General features: G+C 43.8%; 1 protein-coding gene across 5 annotated transcripts in view; it reads left to right on the top strand.

Moving 5' to 3' along the window:
- Positions 1 to 24,815, top strand: part of bcas3 (BCAS3 microtubule associated cell migration factor) — a 915,564-nt gene that overhangs the window by 634,385 nt on the left and 256,364 nt on the right. For 4 of the 5 annotated variants that reach the window (XR_013499066.1, XM_078224612.1, XM_078224615.1 and 1 more), the window contains exon 23: positions 15,825 to 15,920. The exons of the other annotated variant lie outside the window; for it this stretch is intronic. Coding sequence is in view for 3 of the 4 variants with exons in the window: in XM_078224612.1 (XP_078080738.1) it covers positions 15,825 to 15,920 (96 nt within the window). In the remaining variant the exon portion in view is untranslated. The remainder of the gene's footprint in view (positions 1 to 15,824; positions 15,921 to 24,815) is intronic. 5 annotated transcript variants of the gene reach the window in all.

Raw genomic sequence — 24,815 nt, forward strand, 5'->3', positions numbered from 1 at the left:
GGCATTGAGGATTGCAATAGTTGGACATGTTGAATATTGAGTCTGTAACTGGAAGACTCTTATTGAACCTGCTTTCAGTTTTGTACTTTGCTATTTCACCACTTAACATAGAATATGAACTTTGTTTTTCCTCTCATTTCAACTGCTGTTGTTCATCCACTTACAAATTGCTTAACCCAATCTGTAATTTAGTATATTATTCTGCTGCTGAGGTCAAGCTGTGTTTAAGCTGATCTTTTCCCTCTTTGACACCAAATCTATTCCTAGAATGTCTATGCTGTTAGGAATTGACATTCTAGGAACACTTCTCTGTTAAGAGATGTTCAGGAAATTATCGGTACTTGTTGGCTCCTGGTCAGAAAAAAACAGCCCAAAGCAACTGGAGTTCTCTTTTTTGTCATGATTTTGACACCTTGAAATGCGATGGAAACCTTTTGTATAGATAAATAAATAAAGATGAAGTTTATTGAGTCATAACAATGTTACTTTATTATCACCAGTCACGAGGCATATTATCCATAATGTTAAGAACCTATATCATCAATCCTATTGTGCCATGCATTCCTGTCAAATGATGTTAGCAGCTCTTGGCATCTCTAAAACCTTGCTCATTGACTTTACATAGGGAAAGCATCATAGAAAGAAGCTGGATCTTGGGACTACTCTGACGTAGCCTCCCTTGATGGTGAACACCACAATTTAAGAGTTCAAACCCTGTTCCCAACAGTGGGAAGTAAAACATGATTCCGTTTTTTTATGTTGTTCACCAGATCAGGCGACTTGTGAATTATGAAACAATCTTTGGTGGCTGACTTTCCTAATCCATTCAAGTCTTGTTGCTGCAGTTCAGGGTGTCATGACTATCCTTCGATTATGTTACACTTAAGCCTCAACCATTCCTTTGTCATGCGAACTTTGTGAGGAACTTACTTGATGGGAACATGTGTTTAAAATGACTTAGCTAGTACCATCCTTTCCCACCAACCGAGGCTCCCCCCGGGAACAGAGCCTCACAACTTTTATCCTTGTATCTTTTACCAAGTTTTGTGCGCAGTTTTAGAAGGCTCGTTATTTGAAGAAGCACAAGTTGCAGCATTTTGATTTTGGTCAGTGCAGTGATTTGATTGGGCTGGCAACCCTGCAGAATGTTGAATGTAGCATTTGCAACATCTGCACTTCTAAACTCTTCATCAATAATGCAAGCAAACAAGGCTTTATAGTTTCTAAACAGTTTGCATACGGGCGACAGATATGCGAGCACAAAAGTTCAAATTACTCTTACTCCCCTCTGCTTCATTATATCAGGATACAAGATCACATATGGCCACACTGAAATAAGGAAATGAAAACCATATTGATTGTAAACAAATACAAATAGCACAGTGGAATGGGGAAGGATACACTCTGTGTTTCACCACTCCGTATGACAAGCTTTTGTGCTGACCCCTGGAAAAGGTTAGCCCTCCATCATAACCAGATTGCTTTTCTAAATTCTTCTTCCCCACTCCCATTGTCTTTGAATCCTCATGCTTTCTAGTGTTTTGCTTCACTTTGCAAGTCGCCTTCCTCCCATTATAGAATCGTAGAATATCTACAGTGCAGAAGGAAGCCATTCAGTCCCTGGATACTGCTCTGACTCTCTGACAGAGCATCCCACCCAGGCCCTATCCCCGTAACTCCACGCATTTACCCCATGAATCCACCTAACCTGCACATCTTTGGACTGTGGGAGGAAACCGGAGCACCCAGAGGAAACCCACGCAGACATGGGGAGAACATGCAAATTCCACATAGTCACCTGAGGCCAGAATTGAACCTGGGTCCCTGGTGCTGTGAAGCAGCAGTGCTAACCACTGTGCCACCGTGCCATCCTGGTTCCTGAGCAGAAATTTGCTGGCATAAACACCAGCTGTTGCCATGTGCTGTATAACATGTTATAAACACATAAGGCAGATTCCCCTCCTGTTTGGTGAATAATTAGTGAATACGTTACTGGATGTAGTACTGGACAATCCCTCTATGTAAGTCCAAGGTTCTATCTTTAATCTCTGTTTGTTTAGCTGATTATCACCAAGACAGCAGTTATCCGAACACTATTGCATATAAGGAGTTTTCTCCAACCCAGCCTGTAATATTATAAATTATCGGCTTTTGGAAGACAAGGTGTGGATAAAGTTAGGATGCACTGAATGATGGACCAAGCATTCTCGATGGCTGATTCCTGTGGCCCTACGTTCCTGCTCGATACAAGCCGCATAGAATCCCTACAGTGCAGAAGGAGGCCATTCAGTCCATCGAGTCTGCACCAACAACAATCCCACCTCGGCCCTACCCCCGTAACCGCACCGATTTACCCTACTAGTCCCCCTGACACTAAGGGGCAAATTAGCAGGGCCAATCAACCTAACCTGCACATCTTTGGACTTCTCTTCTTTCATTTCTCTACAACACAGCACGTTGCATTTAAATAGCACCTTAAACATAGTAAAAACACACGAAGATGCTTCACAGAAGCGTTATTAGACAACATTTGACACTGAGCCAGATAAAGAGATATTAAGACAGACGACCAAATCTTTGGTCAAAGCAGTAGATTTTAAGGAGGAGAGAGAACGTTGGAAATCTTTAGAGATGGAATTTCAGAGCATAGAAGCTGGGCAGAAACATAGAAACATAGCTGAAGACATGGGTTGGAATTTTACTGGCACACCCGCCCCAGAATTGGGGCGGGCAAGGCTCGCAGAATGGCATTCTCCGTTGGCCTCGGGCAGGATCTTATGAGCCTCGGGCAGGTGAGGCTGTAAAATTCCGACAATGGGCTCCGATGATGTAGAAATTAAAATTGGGATGTTCAAAAGACTGCAACAGGAGGAGCATGGAGATCTGAGGGGTGCCTTTGTGTTTAAAGATATGGGGGAATTTGCAAACAAGGATGAGTATTAAAATCTTCTTATTGGTTTCCCTTACACCCTTCAATCTATGTGATTTATCTGTTTCTGTTTGTTATTATGCTTTCTTGTTTACATGTTGCACTTCTCCTTTTCTTCTTTCTTTCTATCTATTTCTCCTCTCTCTCTCTCCCTCTCTGGCTTTTGTTTGTGTCTCACTCCCATTCTCTATCCCAAACATCAAACAGTGTGTAAATTACTGCAGACACAGTGCGCCCTTGTTTGTGGCAGAGGAGCAAAGCGAGAAACAGTGAGCGGACTGTGCACAGATCTCTCTCAATTCCCAGTGGGAGTGTTGTTTATAGAGCATTATAATTTATAACTGAAGAGAGTGGATTTAATTTCAGTGGAGAGGCTCGCCAGCAGGGCGCCGACCTGCAATCATATGAATCAGCAAGCTGCAAACTCCATTGAATGGAAAGTATTATCGCCAGCCACAAACGGACACTGTTTCTCCTTATACAGCTTCCAGGGAGCGGGAAGACGTTGTCTCTTTAGGCATTGATTTTATTTATTGTCTCCTGCTATCTGTCTTCCCTATCACTTTTTCCTCTATCCTTCCTCATTGCCCTTCGTTCTTTCCTCTTTCTGCCCTCTCCCTGAACGGTTGGTGATATTGGCTGTTCAGCTTTTTAAGATGTGGAGATGCCAGCGTTGGACTGGGGTAAATATAGTAAGAGTTTTAACAACACCAGGTTAAAGTCCAACAGGTTTATACCTGTTGGACTTTAACCTGGTGTTGTTAAAACTCTTACAGCTTTTTAAGGACAGACTACCTTCAATGTTGTCCCATGCTGTCAAAAAATCTCAAGCCCTTGCCTGATCAGACCCACTGTCAATGTTGTCGGAGCAGACCTCACGCTTGCTGCTGATTGACATAATCTCTATTTCAGTTTCTGCCTCTGCCAGTCACTCTGCTACTCACAGGAGGTTCAGACTGCTTCTGCATCTGGGACATCTCTGTATCGTGCAATTTGGATTAAGTTGCACCAAACATCAGTTTGGTAAACTCTATCATGCGAGTTGCTAAGACACAAACTTACATTTTAAATGTTATTTTTCCCATGTATATTTTCACTGGGATCAAAACAAATTCTCATGCCTATAGTATTCTACTTCATAAAATGTGGACACGTTGAACAAAAACTCCTCCTGCATCCCCCCTCTTCTCCCCGAATTATTTTAATATTCAATCATGTTAGAGTTCTTGTAGGGTTATATCAGAAATATTAAATTATTAGGTCAAAACTGGGCGGCTTTGTTGTCAATGATTGGAACAGATGAAATAAAAATCAAAGATTTAAGGAACCGTTAAAATCTGGTTACATGTGTGTCTGCTGCCCTGCAACCAAAACGGATTATACCTGAAACAGAATTCATAATTCTTCAGACTTTTTACAAAAAAAACCTACATTTTAGCCCACAGCTACAAGTGACCTAATAATCGTTCAGACAATTGTATGATGCCCTATGGCCACACAATTCATAAACTCACCCTGCCTGTTGTTAAGCTGCATCTTGACCAATACCCTATCAGAACAAAGCCACCAACATTACACTGTCAGATTGCCATGTAATTCTGAAGCACACATTCACTAGTTTGTTACTAGTTTGCTGTTACATTCCAGTCATATTCCAACTATCCATCCATTGCCCCAGCCCTCCTTAACTCTTTAACCTTACTGAGCTCTACAACCCTCGGAGATCTCTGCATTCATCTAATTCTGGCTCCTTCTGCATCTCCAGTTCTTATCATTGCATAAACCTCTGTACTTCTTTCTCTTCCTTTCCATGGCTCTTTAAAACCTACTTTTGACCATGTAGCCCTTTATTAAACTTCTTTCATGGAATGTGGGCATTGCTAATTAAGTCAGCATTGGGTTGCTCATCCCTAACTGCCCATGAGAATCATAGAAATCATAGAATCCTACAGTGCAGAAGGAGGCCATTTGGCACATCGCGTCTGCACCAACAACAATCCCACCCAGGCCCTATCTCTTTCACCTCACATATTTACCCCGCTAATCCCTCTAACCTACGCATCCTGGGACACTAAGGGGCATGGCCAATCAACCTAACCCGCGCATCTTTGGACTGTGGGAGGAAACCGGTGCACCCGGAGGAAACCCATGCAGACACGGGGAGAATGTGCAAACTCTACACAGACAGTGACCTAAACCTGGAATTGAACTCAGTTCCCTGGAGTTGTGAGGCAGCAGTGTTGACCACTGTGCCACCGTGCCGCCCACGTTAGAATGTGGTGGTGAGTTGCCTTCGTGAAACATTATATCTGTTTCTGGTTAATCTTTGTCTGATAATGCCCCTGGTACTATGAGACATGTTTCTCATGTTAAAGGCACATTGTAAATGCAAGTTGTTGTTGCCTGAAGTATTGCATACCTGGAGTATTAACTCTTGTTGGCATGAGAGGCTCTCGATTTGAACCCTGTTATTATGGAGAAGGTGTCAAGTGGAAGCCTGCCACGTCTGCATAGGTAAATAATCTCATAGTGAACAATGTGATAGCTTTTTGAATATTGTATAAAGTTCAGTTAATGAAGAAAACCAATATGAATTACAGCAATAAGTACATTTAGGGAATGGCAGTACATTGGTACTTCAGCATGGTGCAACAAGCTATTGAGATGTCCACCAGCATTTGTTCAGATTCCACTCCCGCTCTGTAACCGAAGATTAAATTTGATATGAATTAATTGTTACTGATATTACTCAGTGGAAAGCATAATGATTTTGATCATTGTAAAAAAAATTCAGTACTGCGAGAGTTGCTGGGTTAGAAAAGTTGTGACCATCCAGATTAATCATGCGTAATGTTTATGTGAAGTTGATTTGGTGCAAACCAAAGAGAAACTGAATCTAAGTTTGGAACCTTAATTCTTACCTACACAGACAGTCACAGACACAATTCTGGGCATGCTATCTCAGGGATTGAGTGAAGAGAGTCCAGTTTATCACAGGGAGGATTGACCTGCCTGCAAATACCTCGGGTAGAAAGATAAGGTTGCCTCTGTGCACTGTAAGACAAAATCGTAAAACCATTTCTAAGGATGTGTATAAGGAAATAGTTTCAATCTTCGTTATAGGTAGCACTTTGAGGAAACGTTACCCAGGAACACATTCGCAGTTGAATGCAGATACCATAGAATAATCCCTACAGTGCAGAAGGAGGCCATATGGCCCATCGTGTCTGCACTGACCACAATCCCACCCAGGCCCAATTCCCGTAACCCCACATATGTACCCTGTTAATCCCCCTGACACTACAAGTCAATTTAGCACGGCCAATCAGCCTAACCCACACCTCTTTGGACTGTGGGAGGAAACCGGAGCACCCGGAGGAAACCCACGCAGACATGGGGAAAATGGACAAACTCCACACTGATAGTGACCCGAGGCCAGAATTGACCCCGGGTCCCTGGCGCTGTAAGGCAGCAGTGCTGACCCAAGATCTATTGGTCAGACAGATCTTGTGCTGCATACAGCTCTGGTCATCTTGCTACTACAGGAGAAGGTTAAAAAAGTGAGGAAAATTGTTCCAGTTGTAAAGGGGCTGGAGTATTAACAAAGCAGTTTCCGAAACCCAGAGAGAAGACAGTTACTGAGAGTGAAGTATGTCATTGTTGCTTGAATAGGTTAAATCCTTAATGTTATTTTAAAATAAGACAGGATAATGGGGCCAGAGGCAACAACAATAAACCAATGAAACCTGGGTCAGATACTAAACAAATTTCATCGTACAAAGGGACGATGAATGGTTGGTATAATTCACCTGGAATGGTATTCGAGATACAGACCATAGGAACTTGGGAACCAGAATGTGAGAATTTGAATGCTAGAGATATGAATCAAATAACTTTTCTCATCCTTAACTTTTCTGAGGCTTCAACGATTGCAAGAGGATGTCATCAGGTTGACCCCTGGGCTTTGACAAAGAAAAGAAAGAGAAAGCAATCAGGTTTAGCAACTGAGGAAAGGCAGGCATCAAAGATTTTAAAATAAAAGCTAACTACAGTGCATTTATTCCCTTTGTTTAACTTGTTTTTGCTGTCACCCTCCTCTCTACTACATCGCTGCCTTATCGTAATCTCCCCGATGAACTTTCTTGCTTGGATTACGCTGCTGTCCCTTCTCCTTCACTCTTTATTGCCCTGGTATTTTATCTCTCCTTTTTTCTTTCCGATGGCAATTTTCTACAAATAAATCTTAGTTTGTGTGACACCAAGCAATTTGACTGTTTCTTCATGTGAGTACTTCAGCATAAATGAAGGGAAGGCATTCATCAGTCTGGCAGCTAGACTGTTATTAGTCATTTTTTGCACAACAAGACGAAAGATTTGCGAGATTAAATGACTAACAAAATCGCAGGGATGTAAGTTTTTTGTTCACATTGTGATGAAGCTGTTAATAGGATGTGGGAAATGCTGTTTCTCTCCATAGATGAGAATAAATAGTTGTACGTTTATCTCTAGATTTCCCTCCCCTTTTTGTCCTATTTTTATCAGCCACTTGCACATATCATCTCTATGGGAACACTAACAAAAGGTCTTGCAATGGCCTTAGCCTGAAGTACTTCCGGCTAAAATGCACCAAAACACATTTATCTCATAAAAGCAAAATACTGTGGATGCTGGAAATCTGAAATGAAAGACAGAATATAATAGAAACTCTCTGCGGAACTGTTTCATTAATTCTTAAGAAAGGTTATGAATCTGACGGGAAAACTTTGGGTGGGATTCTCCAGCCGCGCTTGTCCCAAGATTGGAAAATCCCACCCAAGGTCAACGGACTTTGCAAGTTCCTGTCCCGTCCACTATGATTCCCACGGTGGGCGGGATGGGAAAATTCCACCCTTTGTCTCTCTCCACAGATGCTGCCTTACCCAGTCAGCATTTTGCATTTATATTATCTGCTCCACTCAACTTTATCCAGCAGGGAGGCTGGGAGCATGAGCAGGAGAGCATAGGCAGAGTTGAATTTGGAGTTGACAAGAGCATGGATCATGGTTTCAACATTGAATGGGCCAAGGCAGGCATGGAGAGGGGGTTCTTGGGCGGACTTTCCAATGGAGAGAGTATGGTGACAGAGGTCAGCTCAGGTCAAATACAAAGACCACAGTTTGGTTCAGTCAAAGAGAACGGCTTGAGCGGGCAATGGAACTGATGACAAAGAATAGAGTCTGTGGCAGTGGACAGATAATTGTGGCATCAGCTTTCCCAATGTTTAACTGAAGTTGTGGCCCATTTAGATTTGAATGTTAGATGAACAAGCTGATGACAAACGGACAATGGAGGGCATGGGTCCATTTACCACTCCATGGTATTTCTTTATCACTTTAATGTGTTAAGCTTTGAGGTGGATAAAAAAGGTGCCATTGCATTATTTCAAAAAGAGAAGAAAATTCTTTCAACATTCTGGCCAATCTTCATCCCTCAACCACTCCCACCAAACCAGATTCATTTTCTCTTGTGTTTGTCTTCAAAATAACACTTCAAAAGTAACTAACTGGCTGTGTTTTGGGAAATTCCTGAGTGCGCGACTGATGCAATTTAAATACAGGCCTTTTCCCTCTTGAGTGGAGGAGCAGGAGCTTGGGTTGTACAATACAATACTCCCGTGAGTTTGCATTCTCTGGCTATGAGATTGGACAGAAAGACTCCTGGGCGGGAATTTCCCCCGGTCGCATTTGCCCCAAAACCAGAAAATCCCACCCGAGGTCAATAGACCTTTGCATTATCCGCTACGATTCCCATAGTGGGCAGGACAGGGAAATTCCCTCCTCCTGTGTCTTTTAAGTTAGTGTTGCAATGCATGTGGGCCTCATATTCTCACATTTAGCACAAAATTCAGCAAAAAAGTAGAAGATTATATTATGAAGAAAGGTTGAGCAGTTGCACCTTTTGCAGTAATGTGATCTTATTGAAACATATAAGATCCTGAGGGGGCTCGATAGGTTAGATATTGGGAAGATGTTTCTTCTTGTGGGAGAGACTAGAACTTGGGGATACAGTTTAAAAATAAGAGGTCTCCCTTTTCAAACAGAGATGAGGAGGAATTTCATCAGAGGGTTGTGAGTCTGTGGAATTTTCTTCCACAGAAAACAGCAGAGGCTGGGTCATTGAATTTATTCAAGGCTAAGTTAGATTGAAAGACAAGGCAGCCAAAGGCAATGGCAGGGAGAGGGTGACAAGAAAGGAGTTGAGACCACAACTAGAACAGCTATGATCTCATCAAATGGCAGAGAAGGCTTGAAGGGTGAAATGGCCTACTCCTGCTCCAAATGTTCCTATGTCAACCAGAAGATCCCAGAGTCTTAATCCTTCCGTGAACTAGCAAGGATACAAACCTCTCTGTGCGTTATTTTCCCCTCAACCTGGCCACTGCTTAATGTTCAGGATATAAGAGTGAAATTGTGAGAGGTCGCACCTTCTCTATTGTAGATGGATCATGGCCTGCACCTGTTGTGCATACATTCCAGGTAGGTCCTCCAACACATCAGGATAGATTTCAGCCTGCTATCAAGGTGTAACTCGGTTGGGATCAGTGGAGCACGAATCTTTGTGGTGATTTAGTTTGGATCGATAGGGTGAATATAATTGCTGATTTAATTTGGATCAATAGGAAGTGAATGTACATTGATTCAATCGACATGATGTTAATATAGTTTGCAGTTCAATTTGAACCATTAACAAATAAACCTCTGATTTGATTGAGGTACACAGAAGCTGAACACAATGACCAATTCCATTGGTATCAAACTAGTGAGTGTAATCAGCAATTAGAATCAGTCAGTATAAAATTGAATAATTAAATAGTTTTATCCAGCCCAGTTAATAATGAATGATCAGCAAATTGATACAAGTGAATAGGAAGTGGTTAGTGATGACCAATCGGCTTGGATCATGTTGGTAACTTTGGTTAGTGCCCATGGTGTTCAGTCTGTGCTAAGCGTTGCCTATGGCTCAGGAAGTCACTCGGGCGAGGCAGTCTCTGTCACATTTGCTGCACCGGGATATCACTGGCCTGGGAAGCTGCACAATTAGCTGGTTCCTGTTATCTCTGGTTCCTTCTCTCAGTTGCTGGGATTTTCATTTCTGCTCATCTCTTCCCAATGCCCTTCCAAACAGTCAGGCCTCGGAGGTCACACCCATCAGGGACTGTCTCCCAGTTGTCAGTATTATTGCCCACCATCATCCTATCTCACTTGTCCTTGTAGCACAGTAAGTAGTATCACAACATCAGGTTAAAGTCCAACAGGTTTATTTGATAGCACGAGCTTGTGCTACCGAATAAACCTTTTGGACTTTAACCTGGTGTTGTGAAACTACTTACTGTACCTACCCCAGTCCAATGCCGGCAACTCCATGTCCTTGTAGCAGAGGGTGGGCACCCACAAAGTTGTGACCCAGTGGCCAATTCACCATCCAGAAGGTTTTTGTGTGTATCATCCATCTGATGAACACAGCTGAGCCAGCATAGACATTGTTGAATTAGCGATGAGTGTATGCCGATGGAATTAGCATGCTCCAGGACCTCTGAATTGGTGACCTTGTCCTGCCACAGGATGCTGAAGACATGTCTGAGACAGCAAAGGCAGGAACTGTTTCTTCTGCCTAGCAGATGCTGTTTAGGTCTCGCCATTGTAGGGGAGCGTGCTGAGGACACAGGCTTGGTAGATTCACGGTGTAGTGTCCTCAGTCAAGTTGCGGTCAAACCACACACTCTTATTCAGCTCAGACATAATAGTTGCAGCTTTTGGGATGTGTGTGCTGATTTCAACATTGAAGATAGATTGCTGATGATTGTGGTGTAGATACACCCACAGTTCTGTTCGGAATTCCAGGATTTTGACCCAACAATAGTGAAGGAACGGTGATATATTTCAAAATCAGGATGGTGAGTGGCTTGGAGGGGAACTTCCAGGTGATGGCATTCCCATGTATCCGCTGCCCTTGTTTTTCTAGTTGGTAGTGGTTGTGGATTTGGAAGGTGCTGCCTAAGGCGCCTCGGTGAATTCCTGAAGTGCACCTCGTAGATGGTACATTTGGCTGCTGCTGTGCGTCGGTGGTGGAGGGAGTAAATGATTGTGGATGAGATGCCAATCAAGTGAGCTGCTTTGTCCTGGATGGTGTCAAGCTTGAGTGTTGTTGTGAAACTGCTTGTGAAATGGGCACAATATGTGGAAGAGAAAAAACCAGCGGTAAAGTTTGGGCCAAAGCCAGATCTTGCTCCTCCTGGGCTGGACCGGAGTTCCCGGTGGGCCATGTTCACAGGCTCCTGAGAAAAGGCAACTATGCTGAGCGTGTGGGTGCTGGAGCCCCGGTCTACCTGGCTGCTGTGCTCGAGTATCTGACTGCTGAAATCCTCGGGCTGGCTGGCAACGTGGCCCAGGACATCAAGAAGACCCACGTCATCCCAGACACCTGCAGCTGGCCGTCTGCAATGACAAGGAGCTCAACAAGCTGCTGGGAGGGGTGATCATCGCCCAGGGCGGGGTGCTACCTAATATCCAGGTCGTGCTGCTGCCCAGGAAAACTGCATCTGTGATATTCCATCACACCCCTGACTTATGTCTTGTAGATTGTGGACAGGCTTCAGGGAGTCAGGAGATGAGTTACTCATCGCAGGATTCCTGGCTTCTGATCTTCTCTTGTAGCCACAGTATTTATATGGTTGGTCGAGTTAAGTTTCCGATCAATGGTAAGCCCCAGGATGTTGATGATGGTGGATTCAGTGATGGTAATGCCATTGAATGTCAAGCGGCGATGGTTATATTCTCTCTCTCTCTTGTTGGGGATGGCCATTGCCTGGCACTTGTGTGCCGCAAATGTTGCTTGCCAGCCCCAGCCTGGATATTGTTCAGGTCTTGCTGAATTTGCACATTAACTGCTTCAGTTTCTGAGGAGTCACGAATGATACTGAACATTGTGCAATCATCAGCGAACATCCTCAATTCTGATCAAATGATGGAGGGAAGGTCATTGATGAAGCAGCTGAAGATGGTTGAGCCTAGGACATTATCCTGAAGACCTCCTGGAGCTGAGATGACTGACCTCCAACAACCACAAGCTTCGTGCCAGGTATGACTCCAATCAGTGGAGGGTTTTCCCCTTGATTCCCATTGAGTTCAATTTTGCTAGGGCTCCTTGATGTCACACTCGGTTAAATGCTGCCTTGATGTCAAGGAGTGTCTTCAGCCTAGATCTGCAGTGTGACGAGGGGAACATGGGCAAATACATTTCTAACAATGCTCAGCTGGGAAATGCCTCGATTGTTGTTGTAACCACCTGTGGTCGCCTTTGTTCTTGTACCGGGTCACATCACCCACATCCTGAGGCACTGTCCCCTCCCTCCAGGAAAGACAGAGAACTTCATGCAGATATTGCAGGAGAGCTGCTTTTCCATTTGCGGTTAGTGATAGCCAATTGGCTTGGATCAATAGGAACAGTAAGAAGTCTCACAACGCCAGGTTAAAGTCCAACAGGTTTATCAGGTGAGAGAGCAGCGCTCCGAAAGCTCGTGATTCCAACTAAACCTGTTGGACTTTAACCTGGTGTTGTGAGACTTCTTAGTGTTCCCACCCCAGTCCCACACCGGCATCACCACATCATGATCAATCCCATCCACCATGCAAACCAACCTCCTGTCCATCAATAGGAAGTGTGTGGTTAGCGATAGCCAATTGGTTTGGACCAATAGGAAGTGAGTATGATTAGCGATAGCCAATCAGTTTGGATTAGGAAGAGGAGACCATGCTATTTGATTCACAATGGGATTGTGACTGGTTGGAGAGATCAGTAGATTAACCCTGAGCTTGTGCATAGAGGAGCCTCTGAAACTGGTTCTTGCTTTCCTCACACACCACAGCTTTGATAGGTGCTGGCAGCTGGTGCACATGCTCAATCAGATGTACATATAGCAGTGGTTTAACAAGGACAGATTGAGAGGCTTTGACCTGCAAATGTAACCAAATGGCCATATTTCTTCATATAACATAATTAAATACCTTGGCATTTGCATAGATTTCTGGAAAAAAAACCAAATCTTTGTCTGTAGACTACAATAATAATTACAAATGGAAAGTGCAGTTTAATCTTTGTAAAGAATGATAGGTCTTGTTAAAAAGGTTTGCATGAAAAGCTTTAATTGGCTCTCAAGATTTTTTGAACAGTGAGCAAAATAGCAGAATTCTAAACTGCATTCAACTTCCATTGGAGTTTCTCTCATTTTGAACCTTTTTTAAGCTAACGTTTATGTAAATGGATGTGAAAAGAGAAAGAGAATTTCACCACAAATAATTTTATTTGTTTTCCATTTCCTAACTTTTCAGAAGGAGGTAAATGAGTTCAGTAAAGAGCATTTCAAAGAGTGGCCTTGTTGAGAGATTGCTTTGTTACGAGCTTCTCCCAAGATGTTCCTCACTCTGTAGTTCCTTCATTAATGTATGTTTTTTACATCAGTGTCTCCAATGCTGCCACCATGTTCTAGGATGGTCCTTCCCTCTTGGACTCTAGGCATTGTACTTGGTAGACAGACTACAGTCATACTCCGGTATGTACTGAACACTTGTTTATCAGTACAACATCTAAACAAGTTACAGATTAGGCACGTTGCTCCGAGGCATGGTGTTCCAAGCTCTCTTGAGACAGCCTTAACACATGACTGACTGAAGTCAGTGGAACAGTCATCTACATCATACATTAGCATATCCCATCTGTTAACCCTTAGTACTACATCGAGAGGAAGTGAAGGTTTGGGGAGTGTGGTGGAGAGAAGGTCATTAACATCTCATTGGTGAGTCTTACCATTAAAATTAAATCAATGTGTAGCAATAACCGGTATCAGTGACACAGTTGCTGATGGGGTTGTCCATTTCCCTTCTATCCGAAAGCCAGGAGGAGCCCATTGTAGCAAAAACAAAAAGTGCTGGAAATATACAGCATCTGAGGCAGCGTCTGTGGGGAGGCAAACAGAATTAACGTTTCAGGTCAATGACCTTTGTGGGAAATAAGAGATTTAATAGTTTATAACTGGTACAGATTTCTGACAGCCAATTAATTACTTCTGTAATGTAGTCACTGTCGGAATTACATAGAAGGCACTGCACGTAAACAAACCATTCGGCCCAAATCGTTATGTGCTGATAATGTAAGAAATGTATGACCGTTTTGTAACAGCAAGATCCATCAAACAGCAATGTGATATTGACCAGATAATCTGTTTGAGTGTTGCTGAGGGATAAATATTGTCCAGAACACAATGGAGAAATCCACTGCTCTTCTTCAAATAGCGCCACAGAGTCATTTCCATCCTCCTGAGAGGGCAGCTGTACATCTTATCCAAAAGACAAGGACCCTGTATTACTAAAAGCTTCCACAACTATCTCCCATTTTTGGGGCACACGGTGAAGCACTTTCAGGTAATGTGAAATACAAAGTGATTCAAAATGAAATATCTTGCAAGTGCAGTTTCACAGTTGAACTCCAGTATCAAAAGGATAAGAACAATTGTGGCCCATTTAACTCATTCTTCTTTAGATACTAACTGCAGTTCCCCTTTCCCCCCCCATCCAAGCATCTAACTGAATCAGTCGCTTACTAGTACAGAACTTGAACATTGCTGAATAGAGAGACATGCTGCTGAAGATTTTTGTATTGCACTCATAGAATCATAGAATCCCTACAGTGCAGAAGGAGGCCATTCAGCCCATCGAGTCTGAACCGACCACCATCCCAGCCAGGCCTCATTCCCATAACCCCACATATTTACCCCGCTAATCCCCCTGACACTAGGATCAATTTAGCATGGCCAGTCAACCTAACCTGAACATCTTTGGATGTGGGAGGAAACCAGAGCACCCGGAGGAAACCCACGCAGACACAGGGAGAACGTGCAAATTTCACACAGACAGTGACCCAAGGCCGGGATTGAACCTGGATCCCTGGCACTGTGAGGCAGCAGTGCTAAACACTGTGCCACCGTGTTACCACTCGTCAGGACAAAGGCAAGTTTCAAACCATCGCAACAATTTATGCTGCAGGAGAATTTTGTTTTTATATTCATTCATAGGATGTGGGTGTTGTTGGCTAGGCCAGCATCTGTTACCCATTCCTAATCACCTTGAAAACTGCCTTCTTGAACCACTACTGTCCATGTGTTTGTAGGAACACCCACAATGCTGTTAGAAAGGGAATTCCAAGATTTGGACCCAGTGACAGTGAAGGAACAGCAATATAGTTCCAAGTCAGGATGATGCGTGACCAAGGAACTTGCAGGTGGTAGTGTTCCCCTGCATCTGCTGCTCTTGTCCTTCTAGATGGTAATGGCCGTGGGTTTGGAAGGTGCTGTTGAAGGAGCTTTGGTGAATTGCTGCAGTGTATCTTGTGGACGGTACACTCGGCTGCCGCTGCGTGTTGATGCTGATGCTCAAGCCTGGTGACTTTTTTTTAATTGACTGGGAGATTGGGGAGCCTATAGCTTGCAGTTGCTTTCTCCATGGCAATGCCTCAGCCAATCAGAGTCAATTTGCCAATCAACCAACATCCTTTTCTCCTGTAGTACAAATTGTCATGATTGTTTGAAATGTGGCATTCTTCTGTTTGTCCTGGGCACAAGATGAAAAGCTTTAGCAACATTTCTCTCTTTTTAGCAATATCTAACTGAATGGTGAGTGATTTCAGAGATCTGCCTACCGTGAGAAATATTTCAACCATTGATGTCTTTGCATGAAGCACCATCTGAGAACTCGAGAATTGTATTTGCAATAAAGGCACCATTGGGATGTGGAAGACCTTTCAGTCCCATGGATCACCATTGATCAAATCCTGGCCAATTCTGAACTTTATATTTACATTTCAGTGCCAGAGATAGTATGCGGTAGTGGGACAGCACAACACAACACAACGAAATGGCAGCCCGGCAACAGTCAACCTATTGAGTATGACATTCAAGCAGGTATTTTTTCCATCATTGTCATTTGTTTGCTGAACTTTTTTTTAACACATTTTAATAGTACATTTGGAGTGATGCTCGTTTATTCAAAAGCACTTAATACGTTCCCTCTCCTGAGTCCCCGATCTTGCCACTATATTTGCTCGTTAGTCGTCTATTAACACAAGTAGTCACTGAAGGTCATCACAGATGTCATCTATCGAAAAGTCAAAGTGCTTCTTCGGAGAATCAGAGCATGCTATAGCACAGAGGCAGGCCCATTGTGTCTGTACCCAGCTCCCAGTTAGTCCCACTCCCTTACTCTTCCTCAGAGCCCTGCAGATGTTTCCCTTTTAAATATTTATCCAATTCTCTCTTGGACGTCAATATTGAATCTGCTTCTGCCATCCTTTGTCGGTTTATTTCAAATCTTAGCAATTTGCTGTGTTAAAAAAAAAGTTTCTTCATCCTTCCTCCCAAAATGAGTCACTTCACACATCTCTGTATTACATTTCATCTGCCTGTGTATACCCATTTCACTCATCTTCAGAAAGTCTGTTACCATCCTCTGGACTGTTTAATACATTTCTAAATTTTTGTATCCTCTGGTAATTTTGAAATGATGCACTGTGGTCTAGTTAATCAAACGTAACTTGTCTTTAACAAATCCGTGCCACCTTGCGTTAATAAACCCATTATTTTCTAAATACCAATCAAACTTTCTCAGATTGCTGTTATTAAAATTTCTCCCACCAACAACATCGGGATTATCCCTCTGTCCTTTTATGAACAGGGTAGCATTTGCAACCCTCCCGTGCTCTGGCAAATCCCCTCTATCTAAAGATGATTGGAGGATTTTGACCAGAGCCTCTACAATTTCCAGCCTCACTTCCCTCAATAATCTCAGACGGACCCCAAGTGGACGAAGTGACTTTCCTACTTTGAGCAATGCCAGCTTTTAACTACCTCCTCTTCATCTATTTTTATCCTCCTGATTTCTGGACGCCTTTACTGGGACGTTGGCAACATCTTCTTCCTTAGTGAAGATTTCAATTGCACAATTATTCCAAATTTTATCAAGAGCAACCAAACGCAATGCAGCCAGGATTTAGTGTTCGGGCAGGATGTCTTGCTGCCAGGACCAAAAGTGGAATTCAAGTCCATATGGGTGGTTGGCAGGACCTGGGGCAGCATCTTAAAAGATGGCTACCAGCACTGCCATCCAATTAAGAATGGCGGCCCACCTCCTCAGAGCTCTTGGCCCAATCAGAGGGCTGACAGTTCAGCACCCAAACTGGACCATATAAAACAGTGGCTATCAGAGCAGGTCAAAGGTTAGGAATCCTGTGGTGAGTAACTCACCTCCTGACTCCCCAAAGCCTGTCCACCATCTACAAGGCAAAGTCAAGAGTGCGATGGAATACTCTCCACTTGCCTGGATGAATGCAGCTCTAGAAACATTCAAGAGGTTTGATACCAACTAGGACAAAGCAGCCTGCTGATTGGCACACCATCCACAAACATTCACGCCCATCGCACAGTGGCAGCAGTGTGTACGATCTACAAGATGCGCTGCCGAAGCTCACCAAGGCTCCTTAGACAGCACCTTCCAAACTCATGTCGCTGCCACCTGGATCAAAATCCTGGAACTCCGTCTCTAACAACATTGTGGGTGCACCTACATCACTTGAGCTACACCAGTTCAGGAAGTTAGCTCACCACCACCTAGAATCATAGAATTCCTACAGTGCAGAAGAAGGCCGTTTGTCCTATCAAGCCTGTGCCGACAACAATCCCCACCCAGGCCCCATCCCCATAACCCCACACATTTCCCCTGCTAATCCCCCTGACATGAAGAGTCAATTTAGCATAGCCAATCAACCTAACCTGCACATCTTTGGACTGTGGGAGGAAACCGGAGTACCCGGAAGAAACCCACACAGACACGGGGAGAATGTGCAGACTCCACACAGTTACCTGAGGCCGGAATTGAACCCGGGTCCCTGGCGCTGTGAAGCAGCAGTGCTAACCACTGTGCCACCATGCTGCCCTCCTCATGGGCAATGGATAATAAATGCTGACTTAGCCAGTGACACCCACATCCAGTGAATTAATGAATTTAGTAAAAGCGCCACAGATCGAGGGGGCCACTGCTGAGGCTACAGGAAGAACGAATACAAGATAATTTGTTTAAATTGACAGTGCTGGGACTGGGGAAGTCCTCGTCATTGGAGGATGTGCCCTCCAGCAGTACCAACGACATGAGGGTGGCCATCGCCACTGGTGGGGGGTGCCAGGGCAAAGTGCCTCCATGGACTGGCTTCCCTTTCTGGGAATCTGCTGGGAGGCTGCCAGGATTACCAACACGGTGGCAGGCCCTCCTCATGTAAAATGCGGGATGTGGCTATTATTTAACCATATAATTGATTTCATTAGCCCTACCAAAGCTGGCAGCCATGCCACTGAGGTTGCTGCCACTGGTAATACCCAGTGGTGGTGGGAAGATGTCAGACTCTCGTCCCAATGCCTTCCACCACCATTCTACGAGGCTTTCCGCTTCCTCTCACAGAGAGCTAGCAATATTCATCCTGTAATGTAAATCCTTCAGTCTCTTCACATGTTGGTGATGTACTGGAGGCCTTTTCAGATCAGAACTGTAAGAACTGAAGATGACATGAAGGCAGACACAGATTTATTGCTGCACGTTGGTCACGACAGAGTCATAATCACAAAGTTAACAGAATACTGAATAAAAGTATAAAATAAACTAGTGTGCAAGCCAGCTTGCTCTGGCCTCTGGTCAGCTCACACCTGGAGAGCCGCATGGAATTTTACCGGCACGTCCGCCCGAGCTTTGTACGATCCCGCCCAAGGCCAACAGAGAATGCCGTTCTCTGAACCTCGCCCACCTCCGGAATCGAGGCGGGCGTGCTGGTAAAATTCCGGCAGTTTCAATTACCAAAACACAAGAAGCCCTAAAACCCATAGAGAAAAGAGTCACAAGGCTGCTGCATGCATCAGAGAACTAAATATGGGCAAAGACTGGAGAAACGCGCCATTGTTGCTCTTAAAAAGGGCTTAGAGGTGTTATCACACAAATAATTAAATTAACAGACAAATAGGTGAATCAAAACACTGTGGCAGAAGCAGAAGATGGCACAAGGTCAAATCAAAGAACAACAATATTAGGACTGATATAAGAAAGTACTTCACACAAGCAGAAATTGGCATGTGGAATAGTTGTCCCTGAGGAGTGTAGAGAGTGAAAATCCAGAAACCATTCAGAGAAATATTTGAAGCAGAGGTTTAGCTACAGGGCAACGGAGAGAGAATGGGGACTGGGATTAGTCTGGGATTAGTAAAATAAAACTGACATCACCAAGACTGAGTGACCTTCTGCAGTGCTTTAAACGGTTTCACGATACGGGGTGAGGACTGTAAGCCTTTTCTGCATGGATGTGTTTAGATGGACTGTATAATCTTTTTCATCTATATCTGTCTTGTGATCTTACCAGCATGTCCCAGTTTATTATTTTGATGCGAGTTTGCCACTTGTAGCACTTCCTTCTCCAAGTGTGGAGGCGATCACTTCATTTTCAGTTTTTTTGGTTTAAACTCTCTGCATTGTTTCTAATAGCCTGGTTGTTACCATGACTATCTCAAAGGGTTAACCCTTGCTGGACGATGTTCTACATTATGTTGGATGGTTGGGAGGTGTGCTCCAGGCCTCGAAACTGATTAGAAAATCTGTGTGTTGTGGTTGAGAGATCAAGGGGGGAAGTTGATGAATGTCATAGCAAAGGTTGGCAGCATGGGAGGGGAGTGCCCCGCATCCCAGTCTCTGATTCACTGATCAAGGTTGCTCTCAGTTCATTAACTTTCTGCTAAGCCTCACGCTCAGTGTGAGCCGAGTTCAATTTTCAAGCCTATCAGTGCAATCTGGTTGCATTCCCACACACTTTTACTGCTTTACTATCTTTGAACATTTCATGCACAAATATTGTACCATTTAACCCTTTCAGTGGTCTGGTTTGGGACAACTCATGTTTATTAATTGATGAACTATATGTATTCAGCCAGGCCTGTTACTGTTCATACCAGAATGTGAATGTTTCCCTCTCTCCCCAAAGACTCAGAGTGCAGGCTACTGGTCTGAATAATTCTACATATTACAGAGAAATAATCTGTAGTTTGAGTTTATTCAATTAAACATTAAAAATGATCTCCATTGTGCCAATAAATTGGCCGCTCTGTTAAGCTTGCAAATTCCTCATGGTCCAAAAAATAAGGGATAAAGAATTTTCCTATGGAATGATGAGAAAAAGAGCTGAAATATTTCTCAACCCGCCCCGAGAGCAGTCGGACGATGTCTGCAGTATCTCATCCGGCACTGACCACACAAATTTCTGGCATCATTTGTAGCAGTTGAAAATATCTCCGCCGTATAATCATATTCCTCCCCTGTCCTTCTTGTTTGTTTAGTCTCTTGCTTTTTTTCAAATTCATCACAACCGGAGATCAAACCTGGTGCAGACTTTAGCGAAGAACTGGCACAGATGCAATGGAAGAAAGAATTTGCATTTATTTAGCACCTTTCATACCTCAAGATATCTCAGTACCAGTAGAATGCAGCCACTATTGTAATATGAGAACTGTGGCAGCCGCTTTGCACACAACAGGATCTTGTGTTTCCTTTCAGAAATATTTTCTACCAGATTTTTTCCGTCCCGTAGAAGATATTAACTTCTTGCCGGCGCTCAGTACCATGGCTGTCATCTAGTATCTCACCCAAATAACCATTCTTCACGCATGAGCCAAGGCAGTGTATATCAATAGATTGGCGAACATAATAACTGAGCCACACCTCATCATTGAAACATAGAAACTAGAAGCAGGAGTAGGCCATTTGGCCCTTCGAACCTGCTCCGCCATTCATCTTGATCATGGCTGATCATCGAATTCAGTATCCTGATCCTCCCCCCTTCCCCCCATATCCCTTGGTCCCTTTAGCCCCAAGAGCTATATCCAATTTCTTCTTGAAATCGGACAATATTTTGGCCTCAACTACTTGCTGTGGTAGCGAATTCCACACATTCATCACCCTCTGGGGGAAGAAATTTCTCCTCATCTCAGTTCTAAAAGGTTTACCCCTTATTCTCAAACTATGACTCCCAGTTCTGGACTCCCCCACCATTGGGAACATTCTTTCTGAATCTACCCTGTTGGAATTTTATAAGTTTCTATGTGATCCCCTCTCACACACGTCACTAGATAGCGATCAGGAACACAGTAACGCTGGCTGATTTTATCATTCATGAGGACAACCTACTCCACCACATTTGAGATCAGCAGCTTCACCAAGGTTGGAAGTCAAACCTAGTGCAGGCATTAGTAAAGAACTGGCACCGATGCAATAAAAGAAAGAAGTTGGATTTATCAGGAGATCCCACCATGCTTCAAAAGCAAGGAAGCAATTGTAATGCAGGGAATGTGGCAGTAAAATTTTCACACAGCAAAGAGCAGTGAGGTAAATGACCAGGTGATCTATTTGTAGTGATGCTGGTTGAGGGACAAATGTTGACCAGGTATTGGGGAAATCTCCCTGCAGTTCTTCAAATAGCGCTACAGTTACATCCAGCTTGAGAGGGGCCTCAGTTAAATGTCTCATCTGAAAGACAGCACCTCAGACAATGCAGCGGTCCCCCAGTGCTGTATTGGTGTGCCAGTCTGTCTGCTCAAGTTTCTGGAGTGGGACTCGAACCCACAAACTCAGATAAGACTGTTGCCATCGAGCTGGGGAGGGCTGCTTGGACTCCAATTCTTCAGTGAAACCTTCCGGTCTGTGTAATTGGGACCAGCAGAGTCTGTCATAACAATCAGAAGAAGTTTTTATGTCGGGACATTTGTCACTGTTGGAGAGATGAAAATGTAAAACAGGAGAATGTGGAGACAAAAAAACATTCTCTATCGAAAATCGGGCACATTGTCAATAATTTTGTGTTCCATGGGTAAAATGTTGGTGCTATTTTCTCACATTTCCTCTCAGTACAGCCCTGTGCTTTAGATTGGAGTCAACGTACCGACAGAGTAAACACTGGTTTGCTGGGTGGCTGTATCTTGGTTTTCTTGATTTTAAATTGCAAAATTTCAGAAAGCATGTGGTATTTAGTGAATGAAGGCGATCTGATGCAATTAGAATTTTAACAAAGTGAATCAATAGATCTCTGTAATTAGCAAAAAAAAACAACATTCAGCGATAACTTCACGGAGGTTTAGCACCAATTTGCGAACATCTGTGCCAGTCCTGGCTGGATAGGTGGTTAACGATGTATAGCTTAGGAAAATTGTGTGTAATTATATGTCTGTGACCTAAAGCTTACTGAGGCAAATTGACAAACTATGAACCTGATATCCCCAGCAGTGTTTCCCAAACATTGGGTTTCTATTTATAATTGTCTTATTGCGAAGGAGATATGAGGACCGGAATTTTACCGGGCACCCGCCCTGGATTCGGGGCAGGCGAGGCTCGCAGATCGGCATTCTCCGTTTGCCCAAGGCGGGATCTTTCAAGCCTCGGGCGGGCGAGGCGGTAAAATTCCAGTAGAGATGTTCGTTCTGAGGAATGGAACGTTTCCCACAAAAGCATCAGACGTTCCTGGATCAGGTGTGCTGCAGGAAGCTGACTCCACTCTGTCCCGCAATGTTTCTCAATCTTGTCAAGAGAAAAAGGTTTAAAGTTTATTTATTAATCATAAGTACATTAACATTGCAATGAAGTTACTGTGAAATTCCCCTAGTCGCCACACTCCGGCATTTATTTGGGTCAATGCATCTAACCAGCACGTCTTTCAGAACGTGGGAGGAAACCGGAGCACCCGGAGGAAACCCACGCAGACATGGGGAGAACGAGCAAACTCCACATAGAAAGTGACCCAAGCCAGCAATCGAACCTGGATCCCTGGCGCTGTGAGGCAGCAGTGCTAACCACTGTGCTACCGTGCCGCTATTCCCCTGGATGCCCCGGGCTGCACCATGGTGACAGTGTTCCTCTTCCCACACCAGCCAATATGTGCCCTCTCAATGAGATTTGCATTCTCAGCCAAATTTGGGGCAGTTTTATGCTGGGAACTGGCAGAGACTGGCATGCCCTGTTATCCTGACCAGTTCTGTTCGTAGAACATAAGGATATCAGATGGTTTCTGTACAGCTACAATATGTCTAAAGCAAAGGCAGCAAGCAATTTCCCCAAAAGCCAGTCTTGGGTGAACAGAAATTGGCTTTTAACAAGAATTTACTGTAGCCTGTAGATCTCTGTGCTGACACTGCGTCCTGTGGAATAACGCGTGGCAGAGAGATAATAAAAAGCAGAAATCCACAGTTTCTGTTTTGTGACCTCGGGATAAACCAGCTTTGTTTACATAATTTTGATGTGAAAATATAACATTTCTTAGTCACAGGACACCCAGTTCTAGCTAAATATGGTGCAGAAATGTATAATGAATTATTTTATTTATACCTCACATTACTGATTAATAATTTAGGAATGACTCTCTTTGATTTAACTCAATTTATTTTAAACATTTGGAAGAGCGACTGTTGACCCCAGGCGAATACATGAACAAGATGGGAATGGAAGGATGCGGACTCCGTAAGTGCTAACGGTTTTAGTTTAGGCAGGCATCACGATCGGCGTGGGCTGGAAGGGCTGAAGGGCCTGTTCTTGTTCTGTACTGTTCTTTGTTCTTTGATCCAGAGCACCAACATTCTCCACCTTGGAACAGTAAGTGGCACCTTTATCCCAAGTGACAGATGCGCTCTGATTTCTGTCTGAAATCACCAGTCGAGTTCTAGAATTCTAGAGCTCAACGTGTCCTGGTTCCCCCCACGCCGACACTATAGTTAAGAAAGCCCACCAATGCCTCTACTTTCTCAGAAGACTGAGGAAATTTGGGCATGTCAGCTACGACTCTTACCAACTTTTACAGATGCACCATAGAAAGCATTCTTTCTGGTAGTATCACAGCTTGGTATGGCTCCTGCTCTGCCCAAGACCGCAATAAACTACAAAAGGGTCGTGAATGTAGTCCAATCCATCATGGCTACTGCCCCATCCCTTCCATTGACTCTGTCTACACTTCCCGCTGCCTCGGCAAAGCAGCCAGCATAACTAAGGACCCCACGTACCCCGGACATTCTCTCTTCCACCCTCTTCCAATGGGAAAAAGATACAAAAGTCTGAGGTCACATACCAACCGACTCAAGAACAGCTTCTTCCCTGCTGCTGTCAGACTTTTGAATGGACCTACCTCGCATTAAGTCGATCTTTCTCTACACCCTAGCTATGACTGTAACACTACATTCTGCGCTCTCTTGTTTCCTTCTTTATGAACGATATGTTTTGTATAGCACGCAAGAAACAATACTTTTCACTGTATGCTGATACATGTGACAATAATAAATCGAATTAAATCAAATAGAAGTGCTCTCAGCCTAGAATCCAATAGCTCTAATAATGTTTGCATAGCCCTGATGCCAAATATTCTAAAATTAGATTGGAGAAACATTTCATTCATGGTATCGTGGGCAGACCCAGTGTATTACTGCAGCCACACAAACAAAAAGTTCTGGTCCGGTCCTCAGTCTATGCTCGGTTAGCTGATTTCGCCCAGACAGCAGGCAAAATGTTACAATTGGTCTTGAGATAAGTAGTCTGTAAAGGGGAGAAATCAGCTGGAAAGGTGTGGCCATGGGTGTGATGCTTTTCTCATATGAGTATCCTTCCAAAACTGACTGCACACTTAAGGAATGGCCATTTGAGTGAGGTACCAAAACTTGGCTGGCACTCAATCCATTGCATGAGTCATGACATCTCAGACTGGACGGGTGGGAATTAGGTAGAGAGAGATATCAGCGTTGGCT

This window comes from Mustelus asterias, chromosome 12 (assembly GCF_964213995.1).
Source record: "Mustelus asterias chromosome 12, sMusAst1.hap1.1, whole genome shotgun sequence".
NCBI classification, from domain to species: domain Eukaryota; kingdom Metazoa; phylum Chordata; class Chondrichthyes; order Carcharhiniformes; family Triakidae; genus Mustelus; species Mustelus asterias.